This window comes from Notolepis coatsorum (assembly GCF_963971535.1).
Source record: "Notolepis coatsorum genome assembly, chromosome: 6".
In the NCBI taxonomy this organism is placed as follows: Eukaryota; Metazoa; Chordata; class Actinopteri; order Aulopiformes; family Paralepididae; genus Notolepis; species Notolepis coatsorum.
In genome coordinates this window covers 78,457,671-78,482,147 of record NC_140170.1, presented here as the reverse complement: position 1 = coordinate 78,482,147, position 24,477 = coordinate 78,457,671, and the positions used below count along the sequence as shown (strand labels likewise).

The 24,477-nt window shown below is 42.3% G+C and overlaps 1 protein-coding gene across 3 annotated transcripts; it reads left to right on the top strand.

Moving 5' to 3' along the window:
- Nucleotides 1-219: 219 nt before the first annotated feature.
- Nucleotides 220-24,022, top strand: tpra1 (transmembrane protein, adipocyte asscociated 1). 3 transcript variants are annotated; one of them, XM_084316122.1, is made up of 11 exons: nucleotides 220-372; nucleotides 1,414-1,597; nucleotides 2,517-2,649; nucleotides 6,196-6,282; nucleotides 11,503-11,575; nucleotides 14,891-14,970; nucleotides 15,473-15,583; nucleotides 15,690-15,750; nucleotides 18,400-18,502; nucleotides 19,943-20,023; nucleotides 21,364-24,022. In XM_084316122.1, the coding sequence occupies exons 2-11, from the start codon at nucleotides 1,425-1,427 to the stop codon at nucleotides 21,629-21,631; spliced, it is 1,170 nt and encodes a 389-aa protein (XP_084172248.1). In that variant the 5' UTR covers nucleotides 220-372; nucleotides 1,414-1,424; the 3' UTR covers nucleotides 21,632-24,022. The 3 variants fall into 3 exon arrangements, with proteins under 3 accessions (XP_084172248.1, XP_084172247.1, XP_084172249.1); XM_084316121.1 differs by having other exon boundaries at nucleotides 220-376; XM_084316123.1 differs by lacking the exon at nucleotides 19,943-20,023 and having other exon boundaries at nucleotides 220-376.
- Nucleotides 24,023-24,477: the final 455 nt, after the last annotated feature.

Below are 24,477 nucleotides of genomic sequence, written 5' to 3'. Positions count from 1 at the left end.
TCTGCAATGCATTACTGTATTGTACCCATTCTGCAATCTGTTAATAACATTTTCAATCAATGCGATAAATATGACGAATTATCCGCCTCTCCATGGTGACGACCATAGATGACGACCCCTGTAGTTTCACTGTCTCCTGACATCTCGCGATAAGAAGACTTTCGCTCGTTTTGCGAAACGAAAGCTGCCTGTCAGGTGACCCAGCAGAGGGAATCTGGAGCCAACGTTAGGACACCTAGTGCAGCGATGTCGTCGTTTCCCAATCAACAACATTATGTATGATATTATATATACACTGCATATGCTGACAGTATAATTTGTGGATACATTGTTTGAAGAAGACGTTGCCCTTGAATTCGAGGACTACTGTGTGTAGGTAAGCTAACGTTTATTTATTATGTGTGTCAGTTCGAGCTCTCATAGATATCAGCGCTAACGCAGAACAGGTTCACGATCATCAGTGTTTGTTTTGATGCCCTTTGATTCACAATTTCACACACAGCGTGAGGGACACTTCAAGCTATAGCTCGTTTGGTAGCCAGAGTCCATCCCGTTGTTATTGGATCTAACGCTAACATTATTTAGCATAACAATCGCAGCTTTAGGGTCACTAACTAATAAAGCCAAAGCTGGCCAACAGACTAGCTCGACGTGGCTAAGCTGCGTTAGCCACATTCAAACACACCGTACACTAGTCCTCAGAAGTAAATGGTGCTTTCTGCTCTAAGCCTGTTCAACCCCTGCTAATTGTCATTGTTATCTAAAGTTAACGCTATATATCTATAGCACTATTTTTTTACTTTGGATTAGCGGCCCGTATTTAACAATGTCTGTATCAGTGTATCACAAATGTATATACTCTCTTTTCTGGACTCTTTTTGTATCACAAACAGTACTGTATTTGCAAATCTGGTATGTCATAAATGTATAGATGTAGCAGTACTGTCTATCTGTATGTCGTGTGTATGTCATATATGTTATGATGAATTGAAAATGGGGGACCCTGATGTAAACAAGACTAAAGTCTTTCTCTGGTCTGTATTGAGCTGTACTGTACCCATTCTGCAATCTGTTAATAAAGTTTTCAATCAATCAATCAAGTGAAATTCTGCCCCACAGTTGTGTAAAACGTTGTAAACTTGGTCTCAACACGACTACATACATGGCTAGTCCAGTAACAGCCAACTCCCATTACATACTATTTGTCTTACGTATAGAAACTAGGTTGGGCAGACCTGTGCCTGCCTGCCTGGTACAACAAACGAACATTGAGCAAACAACTACTACTACACAACCTGTAGTAGTAAAGTAAACAGCAATTAACTAAAGTAATATTATGCGTTGACTTGACTGTAGGTCAGAGGTTCTATTTGATGTATTTATTTACATTTGACTTCCACCCACCCACCCAAGGCCCAGACACCATGCTTGAGACGGTGACTGCTGTGGTGAGGTTTGCTCAGTACAATGGCAGTGTACTGCCCACACCTGCAGAGAACACCTCAGTATCCCCAACCTGGCAACCCGACTCGGAGGCCAACATCACCAAGCCTCACAAATGCCTACAGGTTCTATACGAGGACATTGGAGACTCGAGGTAAGCAGCATTTTTTTAAGTGGGGTTGTTGTAGCCCTGATAATAGACCCAGAAAATCAAAGGGCTAGGTGTTGTCTTTTAACTGAGAAAGGCCCGAATGTCAAACCCAAGCTTCACAGAGTTTACATTGACTTTTAGAATCAGTAACACTATATTTTCTAAATACAGTGAATGGTGGAAGTTGTCTCTTTGATGATGGTGCAAAAGGCATAAACCCATGAGAAACATTAGCCACGTCTGTTTCGTCTTGACTGTTGATATGCTTTTGAAAAGACTTCCTCATTTGAAGATGGTTTACTGTTCAAATTAAATGTTGGTCTAATCTACACTTTGAGAAGGTGAACATAGTTTAATGATGACATCTGAGATTTCTCACTGTATCTTGAAAAGTTATCTCAGCTTGTTGCAATAGAAACACACACACACAAACACTTATGCCGGGATCAGACTACACAGTATTTTTGTCTTTTACAATGGCCTCCATGTCAGATTAGGTTTTTATAGCATCATAAAATCTTGCTGTGTCTTGGCCCGGGAGACAGGGCACACTATGTGTTTGTCCCTGATGATGATGTTTGCCAGGAATTGGGGAGGAGTGGTGGTTTGGACATCTCGTTTTGAGAAATAGTCAAATAACATGTCGCAGGAATTGTCACACTAGAAGGAAAAGAAGGGAAGAAATTCTAAAATGCTAGACTTTACGTCGTAGCGTCCCAGAAGCCACAGCGATGTTCTTTGATCATGTCACACTACAAGGGGTAAATACTGTATGCCTGTTGGTCGTGCCCGACAATCGGGAACGGTGCTGCAAACCGTGTCAAACTCTGGCAGCATTCGTGTCCCGGTATAAGTGCAAGTGTGAATGCAATGATGGATGCACAGTGGTAGATGTTGGAGCGGTCTCTCCTCTCTGTCCCAGGGTGAGGTTCTGGGACCTGCTTCTTCTGGTGCCCAACGTGGCCTTCTTTGTTTTCCTGATGTGGAAGCTGCCGTCGGCCAGAGCCAAGATCCGCCTCACTTCCAGCCCCATCTTCATCACTTTCTACCTACTGGTACACTACCTACTCTCTCTCTCTCACACACACACACACGCATGCGTGTTTTTATCAAAGTCAAAAGTCAAAGTCAGCTTTATGGTCACTTCTCCTAATGTGCAAGATATACAGAGAAATGAAATTGCATTTCCCCCTGACCACATGTATATAAAAAAAATCAGATATAAACAAAGTAGGACACTATAAACATAAAGTAACATATGGGACACAATGTACACACAATATACAGGACTATATACAATATGAACAGTATCTAAAAAATTTATGTATGAGTGAAATAAATATCTACAATATAATAATATAAGGTTTTTAGTTTCCCTTTCAGTAGGATCTAACACTGGGAGTCATAAGTATCTATTTGACCAAACTTTGAAACTGAATGGTTTCATTTAATTTCAAACCTGACGTCAAGTGATGCAGAAATCAGCACCAAAAAAAAGAAGCATAAAAAATCATTACAATAAGACGAGACGAGGCAAAGAGCAAGGATAACAAATCAATTATTTAAAACATGTACAACTTGATTGACAAAGGTTGGAGATCAAGTTTTTAAATTCTGCAACAGAGGGGAGAATCTATTTTTTTTTTATCTACTTTTTCTCCCCATTTTCTATTTTTCTCCCATCCCAATTTTCGTATTATCCAATTCTACCCTCTCCTTTCTCGAACGTTGCTAGACCATGCCTCCCACTGGTCGGCTGCAATGTGGACCAAGCCTTGCATCACGTGTCCCCTCCGGTACACGAGGAGGCAGCTGTCGCATCTTTTCACCTGTACAGCGTGATCTCTCAGCGGCGAGGAGTAACGCGTGGGAGGCTCACGCTGCCCCCGTTGCTTCCTGATTATGCTGTACAGGCGCACCAACGACCTGTAGGAGTCGCTGTCCACAACGTCCGATCCCCACCCACCGGCTTTCCTACCCCCTAATACTGCCAATTGTATTAGTATGAACGACCAGCCAAGCCGGAAGCAACGCCGACAGCATCTCCTGCGTTAGTGGCGAGCGCCTTGCCCACTGCGCCACTCAGCCGCCCTCAGAGGGGAGAATCTCAAGCTTTAAGGACGGTTGGAGTTCATTCCATGACCTAGGGACATCGTAACAAAATGCAGATTTACTCTGTCCAGAGCAAACTCAGGGGACCTTAACACTTTCAATGCCAACGACGAGATATGTCGCTTGTTCATGCCGACCGTTCATTGCCAACGACGAGAGGATCAGATTCATTGCAGAGCCCCAAAACAGCGTAGAATACATATTTCCTGTACCCAGCATTGGATCAATAAACGCGATCGATATTTGGAATGGCGATCAGGAATTGGAATAATCTTTTTGGAGAACATCTGATCTGAGGTAAGGAATCTATTTTACCAGTCTTAGGATAATCAGATCTTTTTTCACAGAGATATCAACGTGTGTATGTGTGTGTGCTGATCAGGAAATGAGAGAATCGATTTCTCAGCTCGCTTCTATAGCGTGCATAAGTACACATACTATCGATAATCTAGCGTTTATTTGAAAACGATTCATAAATAGGCTGAAAAATGACAATGTTTTTTGTGTATTCCAGAATATTCCAGTAAAGGGCGATTATCACAGAATCTTTATATTTTCCTGAAACTTAAAAAAACAAGCGTTTTTCAAAATGGTATAAAACGGAAATTAACCGATTTATATATATATAAAAAAAAATCTGTTTCGACAATGTTGACTGCAAACAAGTCATTAATAAGCGACGGCCAGATTAGACACATAGCCATAATTTAAGACATAGTTTATGCGTTTGCAAATATGAGAGCTGTATCATTGAAGTGGGTGGCGGCACGGAAGCACTAAATCGTGCACCGAGCTCCGGCATTGAAAGTGTTAAGGACCAGCCAGTCACTAGAACGGGTTCCATCGGTTCCAAAATTCCATTCCAATAATGATGTAGTATAAGGAGGTAGCTTACCAATAAGGGCCTTACAAATGTACAAATACCAGTGTTATAATAATACATCTCTCAATGCTAGAACCATAATACAGTATATATATATATATATAAATGCAGCCATTTACCATTTAGAACCACTTAGGGTAGACATGTGTACACCATCATGTTCAAAATATCTGGCTCTAGAAAATGGCATACATTTAGTTTTACTAGCATTAAGAACTAATTTAAGTTTAATAAGAGCTTCCTGGAAGGTAATAAAGGAAAGGTTGCAAGTTCTCAACGGCCAGTTGTACAGAGTCAGCAATACAATAATACACAACAGTATCATCTACAGATGGGCTTGACAACCATTCAGCAAAGACACAATATCATTCATATAAATAGTGAAGAGGACAGGACCTAGAATTGAACCCTGTGGTACATCTTATAGTTATTGATAAAAATTCAGATTGGGCATAACCCAACTTTACACACTGACGTCTCCCTGACAGATAATATTGGAACCAATCACCCAAACCAATAGTAGCTCATCTTTTTAAGGGTAAATGGTGATCAACTGTATCAAAAGCTTTTGTCTAAAGCCGATATTATGTCATTTGTAACTAAAGCGAATGCTGATAATGATCTATGGTTGGCTCTGAACGCTGAGTTCCCTGCAAAGGGCCCCTTTATGTTGACAGAAACAGTCTGTAACCAAACATAACCTAATCATTGTCTGGAAAGCTATCCCACAGGCAGCGCTTATCCTAATAGTGTCTCCAAATAAGGCGACCCAAATTCTCATGACTTCAATATAGTATTGATCCAAACCATTCTGTACTAGAGAGACCTTGTACCTGTAAGTTAGTCTATTTACTTTAACCCGTTGTCTCTCAATCTTGTTGCTTGCTCTTGTGTTCTGAGGACAATGAACTTGGGCTGCGACTAGTAGTCAGAATTCAAACAATCATTATTTCTCAAGGAAAAAATTTCCATCCACACTAAACATGATAAACATGATGTACTGTATTTGTATATCTTGTTTGGGTAATGAATACAGTAACCTTGTCTTGTATGTAAGAGGGGGCAGCATAACAGTAACCTTGTGACCCCTGTGTTGTCAGGTATCTTACAGTAACCTTGTCTTGTGTGTGACCCCTGTGTTGTCAGGTATCTTACAGTAACCTTGTCTTGTGTGTGACCCCTGTGTTGTCAGGTATCTTACAGTAACCTTGTCTTGTGTGTGACCCCTGTGTTGTCAGGTATCTTACAGTAACCTTGTCTTGTGTGTGACCCCTGTGTTGTCAGGTATCTTACAGTAACCTTGTCTTGTGTGTGACCCCTGTGTTGTCAGCTATCTTACAGTAACCATGTCTTGTGTGTGACCCCTGTGTTGTCGGGTATCTTACAGTAACCTTGTCTTGTGTGTGACCCCTGTGTTGTCCGGTATCTTACAGTAACCTTGTCTTGTGTGTGACCCCTGTGTTGTCAGGTATCTTACAGTAACCTTGTCTTGTGTGTGACCCCTGTGTTGTCGGGTATCTTACAGTAACCTTGTCTTGTGTGTGACCCCTGTGTTGTCCGGTATCTTACAGTAACCTTGTCTTGTGTGTGACCCCTGTGTTGTCAGGTATTTGTGGTGGCAGCGGTGGGCATCACCCGCGCCATAGTGTCCATGACCGTCAGTGCATCCAGTGCGGCCACCATCATTGACAAGGTAAGGACACACACAGGCTGCATACCTCAGTGCATGGATAACCTAAAGGTACAGCTGGAATGTTATCGGGACATGTTTGGTCATTCTACATTGTAGGGCTGGGCAATTAATCAAGTTTCAATTTCAATTGTGACTGCCCACGATCATGAAAACAAGATAATCGAGATAAAATGATTATTGTGCACTGTGCAGCATGCCGTCTTGCTGTCATTTTCTCTTGTGTTCAAATGCAGCGCACCCTTCCTTCCCAGCGGTGTGCTCCGCCCCTCCCCTCAGGCCCAAACTGTAGTTTCAGTTCGTGTTGAGAGGGAGGAGGGAGCCATGGCGCGGTAACACAGTTCAGTCATCGTCATATGACCTTCTCAAATCGACGAGTAATCGTGTTTAATAATTGTGATTTCAATATCAATCAAAATAATCGTGATTGTGATTCTTGCCATTATGGAGCATGGCTATGTTACTGGATGGCTTGGCTGGCCTAAACTATTCCACTATTCGGGTATTCCTTTTCCAATATAGTATGTTGTATTAAAATGCTTAGTTTTCCCCCCACAAGCAACAAAAATTAGCGATGTCCGATATTATCGGCCTACCAATATTATCGGCCAATATCGGCATTAAAATGTGATATCAGAAAATATCGGTATCGGTTTTCAAAAAAATAAATTTATTTATTTATTTTTTTACATTTCTATAACCTTTATTTACCCGAGCAAGCAAGTAAGAACAAATTCTGATTTTATTTATTGTCAAAGGTATGTGTTGTGAAGGATCAGATTAAACCGAATATATATATTTATTTATGGATATATATTTAATAGTATTTGTATATCGTTTGATATCCCCTGTATATTCCTTGTACATATACACTGAATATCCCTTTAGTCTACTAACAGCCCATAATAGTTTCATTCTACCATTGGACAAGAACCTGGCGCCAGCAGCCAAGCCCCTTGGTTCAAGTTCAATCGTGCCGACGAACATGTCGTTACAAGCCCGGTTCCGCGTAGGAATACGTCTGGCGAAATACAAATGGTACTATTTGTTCACAGCGCATATATATATGGCGCAAGTAAAGTAGAACTTTCTTTTAGTCCATTAGTCCTTTACCCTCCAACCTAGTAACAGACGTGAAGCCTCACCCACGACGCACGTGTGGTGCAGTATGGCCTACTTGGCCTCAGAATAGGCATTGAGACATCGTGTGGATTAATAGTTGAATTGTCATAGTTTGGCACTATACCGTCGAGTGGGACGTATTTCTATTAAGTTAATAATAGTCTATTATGTATGGTGCATCGTTCGGTTAGAGTTATAAAGTGAGCAGTACCCCCATCGTTCCTGGCGTTCTCTAGAGTCTTAACCAGGCTGGGCAGACCACGTGTGGTGCTTGCATCCGAGGAGCTCTGGGCCAGGACGAGTGGACCTGTACATTGGATTACTTTACCCGGACGACGGCGAGCCCTACACGGCTTGGATTATCTACGTGCTTTGGGTGCTTTGATTATGCCATGGATAACGGCCAACACTGCTGAGTGTTGGAACTACCCCCCCGAGAGGAGTCCAGGTGAGACGGCGCTCTACCCCGAGTGAGGTCGCCTCACGTCTCTTCGTTGTGGACCGGCAGCGACCGTCTACAAGAGGGCCCAGCTGTATTCATCTGCGGACCGAGGTTCTGTGGGCACCGTGTTCAGCACTCTGAATTCTCCCAAGAAATCGTCGGCCAGATGGGATATCGCCAGCGGCTCTCCTAACCCCCCCCCCCCCCCTACTGACTTACAACCAGCGGGACCCCCCCTTTAGTGTATCCAGCTATAATCATTTAAGTACCATCGCTATAGTTCCCTAAAGAACCAGGTTGTATACTTGCTCCCTGCGTAACCAGAGATTGGACATTCAATGTTGATTTACCTACGAATACTCATTTGCCTTACAAGTGCATTCAAATCATAAATGTCATTAAGTGAACGTTGTATATACCCTTTGCTATATAAAATATTCGATTTATACATTTGTGTGGACTTCGTTTCATCAGGTGGGAAAGTGTTCATCATGTCTATCATGTACTGGATGGCCAGAAGTTAAAGTACATAAACGGTAGTGGTTTAATGATACCATACTTATCAATACAGTCAGGGAATTGTACCCCTCAGTTACAGTATGCATAATGTTGTGTTAATTCCACAACAAGAGATATGTAATGTTAACACTTTGGCTGCCTAAGGTTAAATTCATGATATACCATAGATTGCCAGCGCTATTTGTCTATGGAGAAAGTCCCCCCCTTCTTTGCAGGGCTATAACTTTTTAAATTCTATTGCTACATTGCCATTATTAGGGCCCATTCAAAGTCCTATATGTATTGTTCATTGTGTAGCAACGTTAAACTTTTTCATTCACATATTCATAGTAAAGTATGGTCTAATGTATAAGTATGTTTTCATCTCTTTCTGCAGCTTTCTCCAGAACGTGATATATAGCCCCAAATGCATTATATTGATGATGAAATACAGTTTGATGGCAATCAGCGCGATATAAAAAATTCCAACTAGACGTACTTCTAGAAGTTACTACACGTCATCTGATGTTGACCGGATGGGCGAGGGGGCGTTTATAATTCCGTGGGCAGCGTTATACCAATCATCTAATGTGGGTCAAATGTTGATAATAGCAGTTAGTATCGAAGACGGTAACGTTACACGCTGAAACTCACCCCAGTCTCCGCGCGCCGTTGGGCGATCATCGTAGAGCGAGCGCCCGGAAGTACTACGGACGTCTAGGACAACCTCTATGCAACATCCTGTTTGGCGATTGCGCCGATCGGCCACCAGATGGCGCTCCTGAACCGCCAGAGAGCTCAGTGGGTCCTGCTGGTGGATCTCAGGCCAGCGGAGGGGACATATGAATCCGATCGCAGATTTTTGAAATATTGATATAAGGACGACGTAACACGTCCTCCGGCAACTTTAGCATGGCCAGCAAAGACGTCTAAAGACGGTTCCCGGCAGTCAAAGTGTTAATTACCTGAAATTATAATTTTTTTTTGCGGGGGGAAACCCTGCATATATCGGTATCGGTTGATATCGGTATCGGAAATTAAGAGTTGGACAATATCGGTATAGGTAAAAAAGCCAATATCGAGCATCCCTAATTTTCATATTAATAATTATTATAATTTCTTTATTGTTTTGGACCATTGTTTTCCGAAAGAGTATTCGGATAGTCATTCAGAAACTCTTTATTCGAAACCCGTAGGACGGTATTCAGCCCAAAACAGTATAAACGGCTTCAAGGTAAACGTGATCGGAAAGTTTATTTCGACTTGTGGTTCCCACACAATGTTTCCCCAGAGGAAAAAGTCATCCAGGTAAGACGCAAGCAAGGAAACCCTGTTATGCAGCAGCTGCACAGAGTCAGCGTGTGTCCATAAGCAGCTAGCTAGCTCACACGGCAGCACTGGCCAGACCGGCTCAGTTGAATCGGCAGCCGCCATATATCCCCCGTCATAAACCGCCCCCCCCCTTTTTTTTAAATTAATTCCCAGAAGGACCCCTGGGAGCCGAGGCATGACTGTGTAGGGCTTTTATGTTGAGAAATGAAGGCAGGGCAGACATTCCTCACATAGCAGACAGATCCCCCGGGCGAGTTGTTGTGATGGATCCACTGTTCCCACAGCAGCCTGCCATGCTCTCACCGGGGCCATGAAGGATTATGTAAGGTGATGGATCGCGAGTCGCTCCATGACTATGTGCCTGTGGATTAAGATGTCATTTAACATGGTTCGTGTACTCCAGGGTAGGACATTACCAGGGGGCTTAGGGCAACAATGCCCCTGAACTGTTAAAAAAACTGCCCCTGGGGGGGGGGGGGGGGGGGGGTGAGCAGGAAAGGTACCAGTTGGGACCTTCACTTGAATTAATCCAAAATCAAATCTGATTAATTTCAAATTAGTTTGAACTTGTATGTAAATCTGAATCATCTACTATAACCTGCCCACTAGTGCAGACTGAGAGAGAGACCTCCCTCCCTAGTCCAAAGTGTGTGTAATTACAACCCGCCCAGATCATTGTCCACAGTATTCACACGGTGAGCATGTTGTGTTTGGAACATAGTTAGTCTATAATAATTATAATAATAATGTTCCATACACAACCATGTTGATGAACACATTCTGTGCCACGCAGTTTGCCCATCTTATACCACTCTCTGCCGGTGCTGTAAGCCTATGGAGTCGCTCACCTTCTTTGCAGGGCTATAACCTTTTAAATATTATAGCTATATCGACATTACTATGGCCCATTCAACATCGGGTATCTATCGTTCCGGATGTGGGAACGTTATATTTTTCCATTCATACATTGTCGTGTTAGTACCGTCGTGAATATAAGTATGTTTTTAGAATGTAGAGCAGTAATTCCTAGAACGCGAGGCCCGACCCATATTATACATAATCGATTGGCGTTTCGTTCCTATACACGCTATATTAAAAAATTCAAATGCATATGCTCGGTATACATTATGCTCCATGCGTGAAGGAAAGGGGGGGGGGGGGGGGGGGGGGGGGGGCGGTCCTTTATGATTCCTTGATTGTCAGTAACGGCTTTCTTTAGTACGACATCATACGTTGATCAGATGGATTGCAATGAAATAAATGGACAATCGAGCTGGAATTAACGTTAGATTCCTCTTACCTGTGGCCGATGAGTCTGGAGAAGAAATATTTCAATGATTTGATTTCGATCTGCTAGATCCATTTTCCGCTTGTATGACGCAATAAACGGCGAAAGCATATTGATTCTTGCATCTCGAAAACGAAAGTTAACTCGTTAATGGTGCAGAATGTGCTAATATAGACTAACTATGTTCCATACACAACCATGTTGATTAATATAGACTAACCATGTTCCATACACAACCATGTTGATTAATATAGACTAACCATGTTCCATACACAAACATGTTGCGTATGTACAGATGGCCATTTCCCGCAGATAGTTAAATGAAAACACATGGGTTGTGAATAAAATATATATATGTTATCTTCATTCTCTTCAATTTCATTCCCGACCAACAAGGACAGGACACACAAGGCATGATGTGAATGTTTACAACCACATGTATTATGTGGAGGGAAACCTCTCTATTGGGGCCTTGAATGACAAGTGAGATGAAGACCCTGTGGTGTTGTCCTCGTTTGTAAGGTGTCATGTGTTCCCTCAGGTGCTGTGGGAAATAACCCGGTTCTTCCTGCTGGCCATCGAGCTCAGTGTCATCATCCTGGGACTGGCCTTCGGTATGTCTGCTCAAGACCTCCCACTTATGCTTTACAAAGACTTTTCACATTACCAACCCCCCTGCTCCCCCCCCTATGACACAGCTGTGTTTAAAACATGTTTGAACAACCCATGCTGTTCCTCACTCTAGAGATCAATAGTTGATCCACAAACCAATGCAATGTCAATGGGGTTAAGCTCCAGTTTGTACAAGCTGACAAAAAGCCCAAAAAAAAGGTCAGAACTATCCCTTTTAACACGTAAGGGATGGCGTGTCTGTATTATATGTTCTCCAGTAACACTGTTTAACCTCGCTTTCCCTTAACTTATAGTGTTCCTTATAGTGTCAAAAATATAGATTTTTCAATATATATCGATATTGAATATTTGAAATGGTTTCAATACTCATTTCCCTCACTATTGATATCCAGTTGTGTCTGTGCCTGCATTTCTCTTTCCAGCATTGTAATTATGTGCTATTTGGAAATGCTTCGCGTTTGAGGTGAATGAACAAGGAAAGGCAAAGGATGCGTTACTAGTAAGCCTGTGTACAACTTACGCCATGCTACAGATAGCAATACATTTAACAAAGCACCTAATGAGGTTCAAGAGGTTGGTCTCGGCTCTCGTTTCAACGTCACTGAAGCGTTAAACAAGATGTCCCAGAAAGCTAAGCTAACTCCCCTCAGGCCTGAGAAATCAGACGGCTCGGTTGCAATTGATTTGACTTTGACTATGGTCAGTAATTAATTAAATAAATATGCTCTTGTGCTTGAGAACACACAGTACACCTCTATAATTAAGCATAAGAAGAAGGTGATACATATACATTTGTACTTTATTTAATTATATAGTTTTAGGTAGTAGAGTTTTGGTTTTGAATTTTGGACTACCTCACATACACACTATTGTTTTATATTCGAAACAACTTGTGTATGGTAAAGTCAATCTCAATTAAAACCACAAACTGCATGAAAACACTTGACGCAAAAAAAAACGTATGTGTAAGTGCGTCCTTCATTCATTGGGGGGGACATTAATTACCAACTATAGCATTCTAGTTTCAACCAAGCACCTCCTGAGAGATGTTGGCTTCACCGCAGGGAAAGTCAGGAAAGTCCTAAAAGATCTTTGAAGAAGCTGAAAAGGGATATTATAAACTACCTCTCCCCAGGTGCCCCCAAAATTTGCCATTTTAGTTTTCGTTTTTGAGGACTGCATACCTTTTTTGCAAACCAGAATACTATACTTATAGCACATGCATGAGCCTGGTCTCTTTTCAAAGATGACATTCTGAAGTTTCTGATACAATAAAGGAAACCCACTTTTTAGTGCTAATGAAATAGAGTAACATAGGTCTGAACTTGAGTTGTAGAAAAACTTGTTACTCACGTTTTTCTGTAGTAGTTAGTAGGGGTGTAACGGTACACAGAAGCCACGGTTCGGTACGTACCTCGGTATTGGGGTCACGGTTCGGTATGAGTTCGGTACAACAGAAAACAAATATTTATAATAATTATTATTAATATAAATCTTTTATATTTAAAAAAGATATGTTTTATATATTATATTTATGATAATTATTATAATTATTATTATTAAATAGAATAATTTTCTATAGGAAAAGTATGTTTCTTTTTTTTATTTGATCAGCTGTGCCTGCGACACTGCAGATTTACCCTACTCGAGTCCGGCGGGGGAGAATGTTGGTGTGTTTGTTTGTGTGTTTCTTTCCATTGGTTTCATTTGGTTAACATTATTGGGCGAACAAGAAAACGAAAGAAAACAGTAAAATTGTAATGACCCTGCAGCTGTTCCTATGTAAATGTGCCTCGGTGTGCCCGGCCACGCGCACTGTTTTCGCACGGACCTCACGAGTGCCTGCATGTGCGACTGGTGTGTTTGCGCTGTGGGACGAATACACTTACCGTTACACCCCTAGTAGTTAGTAGTATTTCCAAAAACATTGGTATGGCTGAAAATACACCATGGGTCCATAGCCTGAAGTCTTGTGTAGTACATGTTCCAAATTAAATGAAAATCCGTTCAGAAATGACTGATTAGAAGCGGTTTTGGTAAAAGGTGAGAGGGCTCAGAAAACGATTTTCTCATAGACTTCAATGCATTAGAATAATTCTCTTCCTGTTTTGGCTTGTGACTTTTCACCTAGATCCCTGATTCGCTCATTCCCACGTGGGGTACAATTGGAAAGCCCTACTCATTGGTTACAACCCTGTCCAATAATGTTAGAGATCGCCAAATGATTGACGGAGGTAGAGGCTCGAGAGTCGGCATTTGAAAAAATAAAGTCTGCCGTGTACTTCGGCGCACGCCTCACATATCGGCATGTAACTCGAGAACCGCTGAACGGATTTTGTCACCTGAAACGGCTATCGGCAACAAACGGTGCTTTAATTCGATATATATATATTGTATAAAAAAATATGCACATCCGACCCGCTAGAGGTCGCCAAAGTGCCGGTGGGCAAATCGTACTCAAGAGGGCCCACATGTGGGCCGTTGCATGTTAATAATAATAATAATAAATTGTATTTGATGGCGCCTTTTACGACACCCATGGTCATCGGCTTACAGATCATAAAAAAGAAAAAAAAACAGCAATTAAAAGTCTAGGTTAAAAACAAAACAAACGGGAAGTATAAAAACAGTCGAGTTAAAATAACAAAACAAACAGCAGGGGGTATGGAACAGTGACACAGGTTATAGTGAATATGCGAGTTTAAACATTATGGGTTTTCAGTTGTGATTTGAATGATGATAGGGAGTCAGACTGTCGGACATGTGGGGGCAGGGAGTTCAAGAGTCTGGGAGCCGAGCAGCTGAAAGCTCGGGCACCCATGGTGCTGACGCGTGAGCTGGGGATGGATAGGAGTCCAGTAGAGGATGAGCGGAGGGTGCGGGAGGGGGTGTATTCCTGAAGGAGGTCAGTGATGTAGGGCTAGATTGTGGAGGGCTTTGAAGGTGAGTAGGAGGTTTTTGAAGTCGATCTGGTAGTGCACAGGGAGCCAGTGTAATTGAATGAGGACAGGGGTGATGTGGTCAGATGAGTTTGTGCCCTGTTACTCAAATTAAACAGCTGTAATGTAATTTACTATAATAAACGCCCTCTCTTGCCCTGTTACTCAAATTAAACCCTGCTCTCTGTTCCGGTCTTTTTCAGTCCTCTTGACATTAGCACCGATGTCAGAGAAGGTAGTGACTAAAGACAGTTTGATTGGTCAATCGCAGTGTCCAAGCCTACTGGACCCGGTGGGAATGTTGGTGTGTGTGTGTGTCTCCTCCCTCTGAGTCTCTTTCGCTTCTTGTTTTCTCAGGTCACCTGGAGAGTAAGTCCAGTATAAAGCGGGTATTGGCGATCACTGCTGTGCTGGCTCTGGGCTACTCAATCACACAGGTACTGCTGGATGATATGCTATTGAATGGTGGTGTTGATATTGTTTGATTGCATGATGGCGACTAGAGGTGTAGCAATAAAAAATAAAATTTATTTTAGGCAAATGGGTGTGAAGCATCATAAATGTATATAAATGTGTATTTTCAACGTACATTTTTGTAAAGGTATACAAGAGTGACGGGCCTAATTCATACTGGTGCCTTAATCTATTCATCCTGTTAAGCATAAACTCGTAGGAAGCTTTTTTTGTCATCGTGTTTGTTATTATCTTTCTAACAATGTGTACCTTATTCCTATGATTTGACCACCTGCATCTTTTTTGGTGTGCGCTCTTCATTCTAAGATAAGATATTCCTTTATTGATCCCCTTGGGGAAATTCAGGAATTCTTACCTTTTTACAGCGGTTCCACACAAATGCTACTTTGGGTCTTGTTGACGTCCCGTGATGAGATAATGTAATAATCGCTAAGCGGTTCCTCTTCATTCTGGTCTGACTCTCAGGGCACTCTAGAGATCCTGTACCCCGACAGACACCTTTCCGCTGAGGACTTCAACATCTATGGCCACGGAGGACGACACTTCTGGTTGGCCAGTTCCTGCTTTTTCTTCCTGGTCAGTAGCCAATGGGGAGCATAGAAAGATGACCCCGCTTATCAGAGCTTTGAGTCAACTGCCTGATCTTGACATTTCACTTAATCACTTACATTTTTTTTTCCAGATTTATTCGTTGATTGTCATCTTACCTAGAACTCCGGTGAAGGACAAGATATCGTTGCCATGTAAGTTATAAGACATCATTACATTTGACTTACGGGACAGATATCAGATATCAGATTTGACTCACTTTAAAAGGGTACATTTCTTCACTACCTAGACACTATTTTTGTCCGGACAACTGTGGATGTCCCTTACTTACTGACTGACTGACTGACTGACTGACTGACTGACTGACTGACTGACTGACTGACTTCCTACCTATTCTTGTCATCAATTTGCTACCAGTTCCCGATGGGTCAGAACCTCAATAACCTACTGTTAAGCTCCTGGTACTTGACTGACATTCTTTTCATAGCTGCAAAGTCATTTCCTATTTGGACTAGAAGAACCTCGACAATGTAGACAAAACAGGAGATCCACCTGCAGGCAATATGACCATGCCTTGATTCTCTCTATTTCCATGGAAGCATTCAAGACTGCTTGACAGAGCTTTCAGTTCGCACTCGTTACAAGTGATAAGATGAGATAAGATATTCCTTTTCTTTATGATCCCCTTGGGGAAATTTGTACTCGCCAGTCAACTTTGACAAACGTCATCCAGCCAGATCATCCAAACAAGATGTTATTTCTTTAACTACAATTCAAATGTCAGTGTTTTTAATTAATGGATGTATTAGTCTATACAATCCACAGAAGAACATATTATCCATCAAATGGGATACTATGCTTTACTGCACTTTGACCGCTAGCCTCCTACCTTGTGTGTGCTGCTTCTAATAAAGTGGGAAACTGTTTAATAATAAGTTTAATAATCTCCAAAAGGTTTTAGAAAAAGGTTTAAAAAGTGCCATAATCAACCAGACATGCTAGCCGCCCTCCACAGCATGATGCCATGAGTCATTTCAACTCTGATTTTGCATGACTACCTCCTCTATGTTGGAAAGAAACTGTAGAATTAAAGGGAAGACCGAATTAAAGAGAAAATGCCAAAATAGCATACCTAGCCTATTGTAGAATTAGTTTTAATGTAATATCTTCTGTTAGGTAGGTCCATTTTAAATAGGCTTGCCGAGTCTTGTTTTCTATCACCTGGCATAATTTCAATCAATTTCCAACCATAATCTCACCAGTTGGACCTCATCTGAGCCACAGCTGTCCTATAGAATATGTCTACTTTCAGACTAATTTCAGAGTTTAAAAAGACATATTTGGCTGCTTTTGAGGACCTTATTGACTGTTGCCTGGTTGCGCCGTTTGATGGAATTGCTGCTGGAAGAGCTTGCTCATTCGTGGCACGATTGAGGAGACTCTTTTGTTGGAAGTCCATCGGTATAATGGCGGAGGATGGAGGCAAAGGGCCTAGGTTGAAAATAACCATAATTATTTAAGCAATAATACACAAGAACCAGTGGAATATCATGAATGCCAATATTGGTTTGAGTGTATTATTGCTTTTATACAGCAAGTTGCACCATCGGGAAAAATATAGGATGAATACAGACAATTCTAGGGTATTTTATATCGATTTCAGTGAACTTGGCATAGACATTATTTTCCTAAAGATGTATCATTCCTATTAGACTCCTCTATATCTATCCACTCGTTTATAGTTAACGGGTACGTTAAATCAAACGTAACGTTGTCCGCGGAGTAGGTCATGTTGACAGTTTCCATTTGATGAATGGCAGTTGAAACTTTCTACAACATTCTAAAGTCAGCACAGTGGTATATTCATGGTGATTTAACCGTGAGTGTATCATGGATATACTCATGGCTTAGAACGCTCTCGACCAATCACAATGCGCGATCGGACCTACCTGTTGTATAAATTATTATAATTAATAATAATTTATGTTTTGAATATTGATACAATATTGATATTTGTTTGTTTGATGTCACTCTTGTGTGAAAATATATTCCTAATTTAGCTATTCCTAATAAAAAAATGTAATAAAATAAAAAATGTTTTTATATAAACAAAAAATTATCTATTTTATTGCCTATATTTATGTCTTTCTACTATGACCCTGCCCATACCTGTACCTCCCCTCCCCCATGTTGCTATGATGCCTGAATTACCCCACAGGGATCAATAAAGGAATATCTTTTTTTTTTTACCTTCTCCCCCTTTTTCTGTGATTTTTCTCCCATCCCAATTTTCCTCTCGTGCCAATTCTCCCTCCCCTGTCCTGATGTTGCTCGCATGCGCCCCCCACTGGCCGGTCGTAGGGAGGGTAGAAGCCCATCGTGTGGGAGGCTCACACTGCCCCCGCCATCTCCTGTCTTTTGCTGTGCAGGCACCCTGACCGACCTGTAGGAGTCGCTGTTTACAACGACCAGATTACAACCCATCGACTTCCCTCCCGCTGACTCTGCCAATTGAGTCAGTATGACGGCCGGCCCGAGCCGGAGGCAACTCTGACAGCCGGATTCTAGACCGGTGTCTCTTGCGTTGGTGACAAGTGCAATGTCCGCTGCGCCACCCTGCCGCCAATAAAGGAATATCTTATCTACATACCACATGATGCTGTTCCATTCCCAGCCAAATGTCCCATAACCGTAACCTTTATGTTTTTCTCATAACCGCAACCTTTTGTTTTTTCTCATAACCGTAACTTTTGTTTTCCTCATAACCGTAACTTTATGGTTCCTCACAACCGCAACGTTTATGTTTTCCTCCTAACGGTAATCTTTTATGTTTTCCTCTCCAGCGAAGAAGAGTTTCTATGTGTATGCTGCCATCTTGTCTCTGCTGAACCTGGTGCAGGGCCTGGGCAGTGCCCTGCTGTGCGCTGACATCATAGAGGGACTTTGGTCAGTACACGCCTCACGCCAGTGGTCAATAGGAGCGTAATGGTGCTTCATTACAGCAAAGCGAGGCATAGCTAGTCATCTTTACTCTAAAGCTACTACGTATAGAATTGTATCATTGTCAAACTCATTTTGACAGATGCATACAGTATATGTAATGGATTATGTTGCCATGGAAATCGGTAGCCTCCAATGCGTGTCTCATAGAGGCTCCTAGTACCTGTGGTAAGAGTCTGATATTTTTTAACATAACTGCCAAGCCGTCGAAGTTAATTTGACAGTGATATATTGGCGTCAAGAGAGATGCTGAGAATAAACGTCTCACCTCATTTCTGGTGCTGTGGATTATACTCATGGCTTTCTCCTTAGAGCAACTCGTCCTCGTAGACCCTGTTGTTATGTTGATTCACCATGGATGACTAGCGCTCCTTGTTCAGAGCTCTCCCACGTGAAGATCTAATTGGCAGAGAAGCCACTTAGCCGTCCATTAGCTCTCTAATGGGACTTATGGAGTGATGACTGTGGGGAATCGTTTTTATTCTCTATTTTTTCCTCTTAAGTAGGTTGTTACTGTATGTATACTGTCGATTAGCGCTAGCTGCACTTCGTGCCCGTATCTCTCTGTCCCTTGGACTGTTATTGTGTTGCATCGTTGTCCTGTGGCCTCTTTCACTTATGGACTGAGGTTGGCTTTTAGATGCAAAGTAGCGTCTCTGTGACCGGCGATGTCACTAACTCACTCACTCATGCAGTAACTTCCTGATGAATTGAAAATGGGGAACCCTGATGTAAACAAGACGAAAGTCTTTCTCTGGTCTGCATCCCCTTAACAATTGTGTGTATTGAGCTGTACTGTATTGTACCCATTCTGCAATCTGTTAATAAAGTTTTCAATCAATCAATCAAACTCACTCACCGCTAGCTGCTCTGCCCCTAGTGGCGACTTGTGGGAAATGCGCCTTGTGTCCTTATTTTGTCAAATATTTTGTCAGTATGTAAATGGTATGTTTTCTTTTAATCTGTCAGTGGTGTATTTTTTATAAAACAAATTAATAAAATAAAAAATATTATTTGGAATATGAACTGGAGCAAATTCCTCACTATCTTTTATTGATATTGCAATGAGAACTTAAATCTGAACTTTTCTCTTCTCTCCCTTGTCCTCTCTCCTCTCCTCTCTCCTCCACTTATCTCTCTCTGCTCTCCTCTCTCCTCCACTTATCTCTCTCTGCTCTCCTCTCTCCTCCACTTATCTCTCTCTCCTCTCCTCTCCACTTATCTCTCTGCTCTCCTCTCCTCTCTCCTCCACTTATCTCTCTCTGCTCTCCTCTCTCCTCCACTTATCTCTCTCTCCTCTCCTCTCTCCACTTATCTCTCTCTGCTCTCCTCTCCTCTCTCCTCCACGTATCTCTCTCTGCTCTCCTCTCCTCTTCTCTCAACCAGCTGTGTGGACATCACCACCTTCCTGTACTTCTCCATCTTCGCTCCGCTCATCTACATCACTTTCCTGAAAGGATTCTTTGGGTATGTCCCCTGTGGGGATTCCCACGGAGTGGCTTTCCATGGGAATCCTTGATGATGCCTCGTGGTTTCGACCCTTTCAACTTCCTGTTTGACCTCACTTCCTCTTTGAAGTTCCCTGCACACTGGTTGAAAGGGGAGAAACACATTTCTATTTGCGTCCCAGGTCAACGGCACGCTCATATTTGCTATCTGCTGATTCTAAAAGTTAATTTTAGTTACAGCAGCTCTGATCGGCAATATAATAACACCTGATATGCCATGTTGGTTGGTGTGACACATTTGATATCATCACTTACAAGTACAACAGTGAGCACACAGCCTGTGCTTCTGCTTTTGAAAATATACTTATTGACATTATGAGTGTGTATACATATATGGCATTGCTTGTATGGACCCTGGAGAAAATCAATAAAAAGAAAATATACTTATTAGAGCCAAGTTGATACTAGATAGAAGTGTTTGGGACTTCTATTTTGAAAAGCAGAAGCATTGTGTCATGTGCAAGAAATAATCAATGCAACTTACTTTACTTATTAGGCACCTGAGAATAAAACGGTTGAAATAGATCTTCAAGAAACTGAAACAATCTGCACAGGTAAATTAATTACATCACACATCTGGAGACCTAAACTGATCGCGTCCACATTGCACAGTGCTGTCAATCCCCCCCCCCCCCCCCCACACTACACATGGTTAGGGACTAGCCATATACAGGAGTGGTTTACTGGCTTAGAGGAACCAGATTTGCCTGAAGTGGCTCTTACGCTGTTGAATACCTGATGGCTCTGTGTAAACGGCTGCTGTAAAAGGCGTGCATTTAATCCCCAAACCTGATGGCAGGGTGCCAGCTAAGCTATGCATTCCTACTTTTAGTCATCCATGCAATTAGCATAGAAGACGAGGGAGACGCAAAGAAGAGGATAGTTCAATTAGATGATTACATGCTGTAGACTACATGCAAATGGCTACGTACCTACATTAACTTCTTTCCATATTTATTGGTTGGCCATTGTACTTAATTATGCGCATGCTCAAATCTTTATGGTTGATACACATTTATTGTTAAAGCATTGCCAATCAAATACAAATTCAGGTTCATGAGTTGATTCTCTGGCCAGGAGAAAAACCCAAGATCGTCCCCAATTATGTGAGCTTGCTCCTTAAGCTCTGGGAAAGGGAGGTGGGGATTGTGGGGAGGGGTGAACAGGTGAGACACAAGGTTGGGTGTGAAGGGAGAGGAAGGGGAGGATAATGGGGGGAGGGGGTATGAACAGGCCTCAGGAGGAAAACTTCCACACACTGACACTCTCACTCTCTCTCTCTCTCTCTCTTCCTCTCAGTTCCGAGCCCAAGATCCTGTTCTCCTATAAGTCCCAGGTGGATGAGCAAGACGACAGCGACGTCCACCTGCCCCCCACCTCGTCCTCCGCGGGGATGGGCCGCAAGGAGCAGGCGGAGCAGGGCCTGTTCTACTCCTCCACGCAGATCGATGGCTCTGGGCCCGGCCAGGTCGGGGCCTACCTGGACGACGTGGCCTCCGGGCCCTACGGGGCCAGTAGTAGCATCAACAGCATCGACAGCGACCGCTGGAGGGCCATCAACGCCTGAAGAGAAAAGAGGACAGATGGAGAGAGAGAGTTTTGGACTTGAAAGACGTGCTGGAAGATGGCAGGTTTTAAGGCACGGATGAGCTCGGTCTTGTCGTGGGACCTGGATGAGGTGAAGGGTGGATGATGGAGGTGCCTCCAGATCCACAGACATACTGTGAATTGAGCTACTGCCTCGGAACATTGTTGCTGGAACAGCAACTGAAGCCCCTCGCCAGGGAAAGTGTCCTCCTTGGCCCGTATGGACTCCATTTTGGTCCTGGTCGATAGATCCTTCGTTGTGGCTCTCGCAGCCTCCTCCACTCAGGCTCCCAGGTCCCCAATACATGTATGCATTTCCCCTCATACCTGCTGCAGGTATCTACAGTGACTTGAAAACATCATCCTCCCTTTAACCACCCAAGTCTGAAGTGGAAACCGTAACGCTTTGTTCAGTGTTAACCCAGCATCTGTACAGCCATGTCAACAGCTTACCATTTACAGTTCAGCTGCCTTGTATTAGATTAGTGACTCTACCGGCTACTGGGCTCGTGTTGACTCACTGTGCCTCTCTCTGCTCTCTAGGGTCAAGTCCTCTTTTGCCAGGACTATGTTTGTGCTAATTCATTCTAATCAGTGTGCTATCTTTGACTTCTGAGATCAGTGTTCACCCTTTTCCGGACACGCCAAAAAAAGGCTGTAGCGTGATGTCATGCCTGTCTTCATTGTGTTTAGGTCACCAAACGAACATCTTTTCTTAAACGGGTCTGGTAGTAGCTTGTGTGAAGGACCAAGGCCAGTGTAACTGGCGTCTGCGAGACTTGCTGCTGGGGACGGCTCGAGACACAAAATGGACTCCTCGCAACGTTATGATATAATTTTTCTGTTGTATTTATTTTTTTAGAGTTGTGCTTTATTTTGTGCTGCATCAAGAGTCATCATTCCTGCTATGAAATGCAAATGAGAAGGTCTCATGGAGGAACTTGTAGGTCGAGACAGAAATGGCACCTGGCGTTGTGTTAAGGATATATATTTTTATAGATGTTTTATTTGACTCAAAAAGACCCAGGAAGTGATTCTTTTTTTCTTTTCTTCTATTCCTGTTTTCAGTAACCTGCCATTCTGGGCCGACGGTTTCTTCTTCATTTGGGGAGTAAGATATGGGCCATCCAAAGAAAACAGGACTAACTCCATTCCTTAGAAAAGCCCCAGTATTTCATAGAAAATATCCAGTGCAACTTTGCTTGCTGCAAGATGGCTGCCTTGTTATCCTCTTCTGCCAAACATCCTTTCTCTTTGCATAGCAATGATTAACATTGATTGAAATTAATGTTTATTCGACTATAAACAAATCTATATCAGTTACCACAGAGATAAAAAAATAATCAAGTATCATGTTTGCTGTATAGATAAGAATAACTGGTGAGGCTAAAGGTCGATTTATGCCCATTAGATCAATAATTTCTGATTTTAGAGGCTGACCCAAAGAGGCTAGGATTTACCTTGTTTTTTGTAAACTTAATAATCTCCTTTATTGATTTATAATGAGGCTTAATGAAGATTGTCTGCTTGGAATAGTTTCTTTAGACTTCATGAGACCAACAACTTTTTAGCCTTCCTGACGAATATTAAGAGGGAGTTTTAGTTGTTTGGGCTCTTTGGTCAACCTCTGTAGTGGGTGTTATGTGTGTGTGTAGTGTACAGCAGTCCATCACATGCCACTTTAACCTCAGACCATCATACCTTCAGAGGGAGTTTGCAGCTAACTTCATAGCTCATAAAGGGCTGTGAAACGACCTAGGCGAAACTGATCATTCCAATTAAACCGGGAATTCCATTTGTTTTGCACCTGCAAAGGATATATTCCATGTATTTAAAAAAACAAAACGAAACAAAAAAAATCCCATGTGAATTGTAAATATTTTGGCATGGAAATATCACTGTATTCTCAAGCCGTATTCTCTCATATAGTGTGACCTGTATCCAGAATATATATATATATATAGGGAGACATTTATTTTTCCATCAGTGTAAAGCCACAGCAAAGCCAAGTGTTAATTATTGCCAAGGAAGTATTTCATTATACATCTCTGCCTGGCTATATTTTCCAAATAACGTTGGCTTGCTCTTGAACACTGCTAGAATTAAATGGTTGCTGCAGGTGTCAACCCAAAGTCAGGCATTTGCAAGTGGCACCAATGTATGAATTGATTACCTAATTCCTTTAGGGTGTGCATGCGTGAATGTGTGGGTATGAAACGCAAGTGCAGTCTCTCCTGTGTACACAAGTCTGAAGGTGATTTTTTGATAGTGAAACCAATTGTCTGTGAATGATGTGCAATTGCATTTTATTTAATTGCATTGTTTGTAGAATATCCAACCCACGATAATGTGACATGTTGAGCATTCCATGGGCGGCATATTAAACCATGCTTATTTCATTCTCGTTGTAGCTGTATCGATTTATTTTAGGGTAGGCCTCCACCTGCTGGTGCCTCCAGGTACTGCAATCCAAAAAAAAAAAAAACTCATGTGCCATGGACATGTGACCGGTATTAGACAAATCCTAAATGTATGTTTCTTGCTACAGAATTCGACTATAGGGCGACAATAATGTGGTCAAGAGGCATGGTTTCTATCTTGAACCTTAACTGGTGTTGTCCCTTTTTATTCACATGGAAAGCAGCAGTAACATACAGGTCTCCTCTCTCTGAGAGGCATGGGGGGAGAGAACGAAGTGGGAGTATACCTTTGCTTTTATACTCGCCACAAGGTGGTGTACCTGGGTGGCGCCGCCTAGAGCGCCCTCTAGTGGGAACAGATATATATGCAACTACACAGTCACTGGTGGAGACAGTTATTATGCAG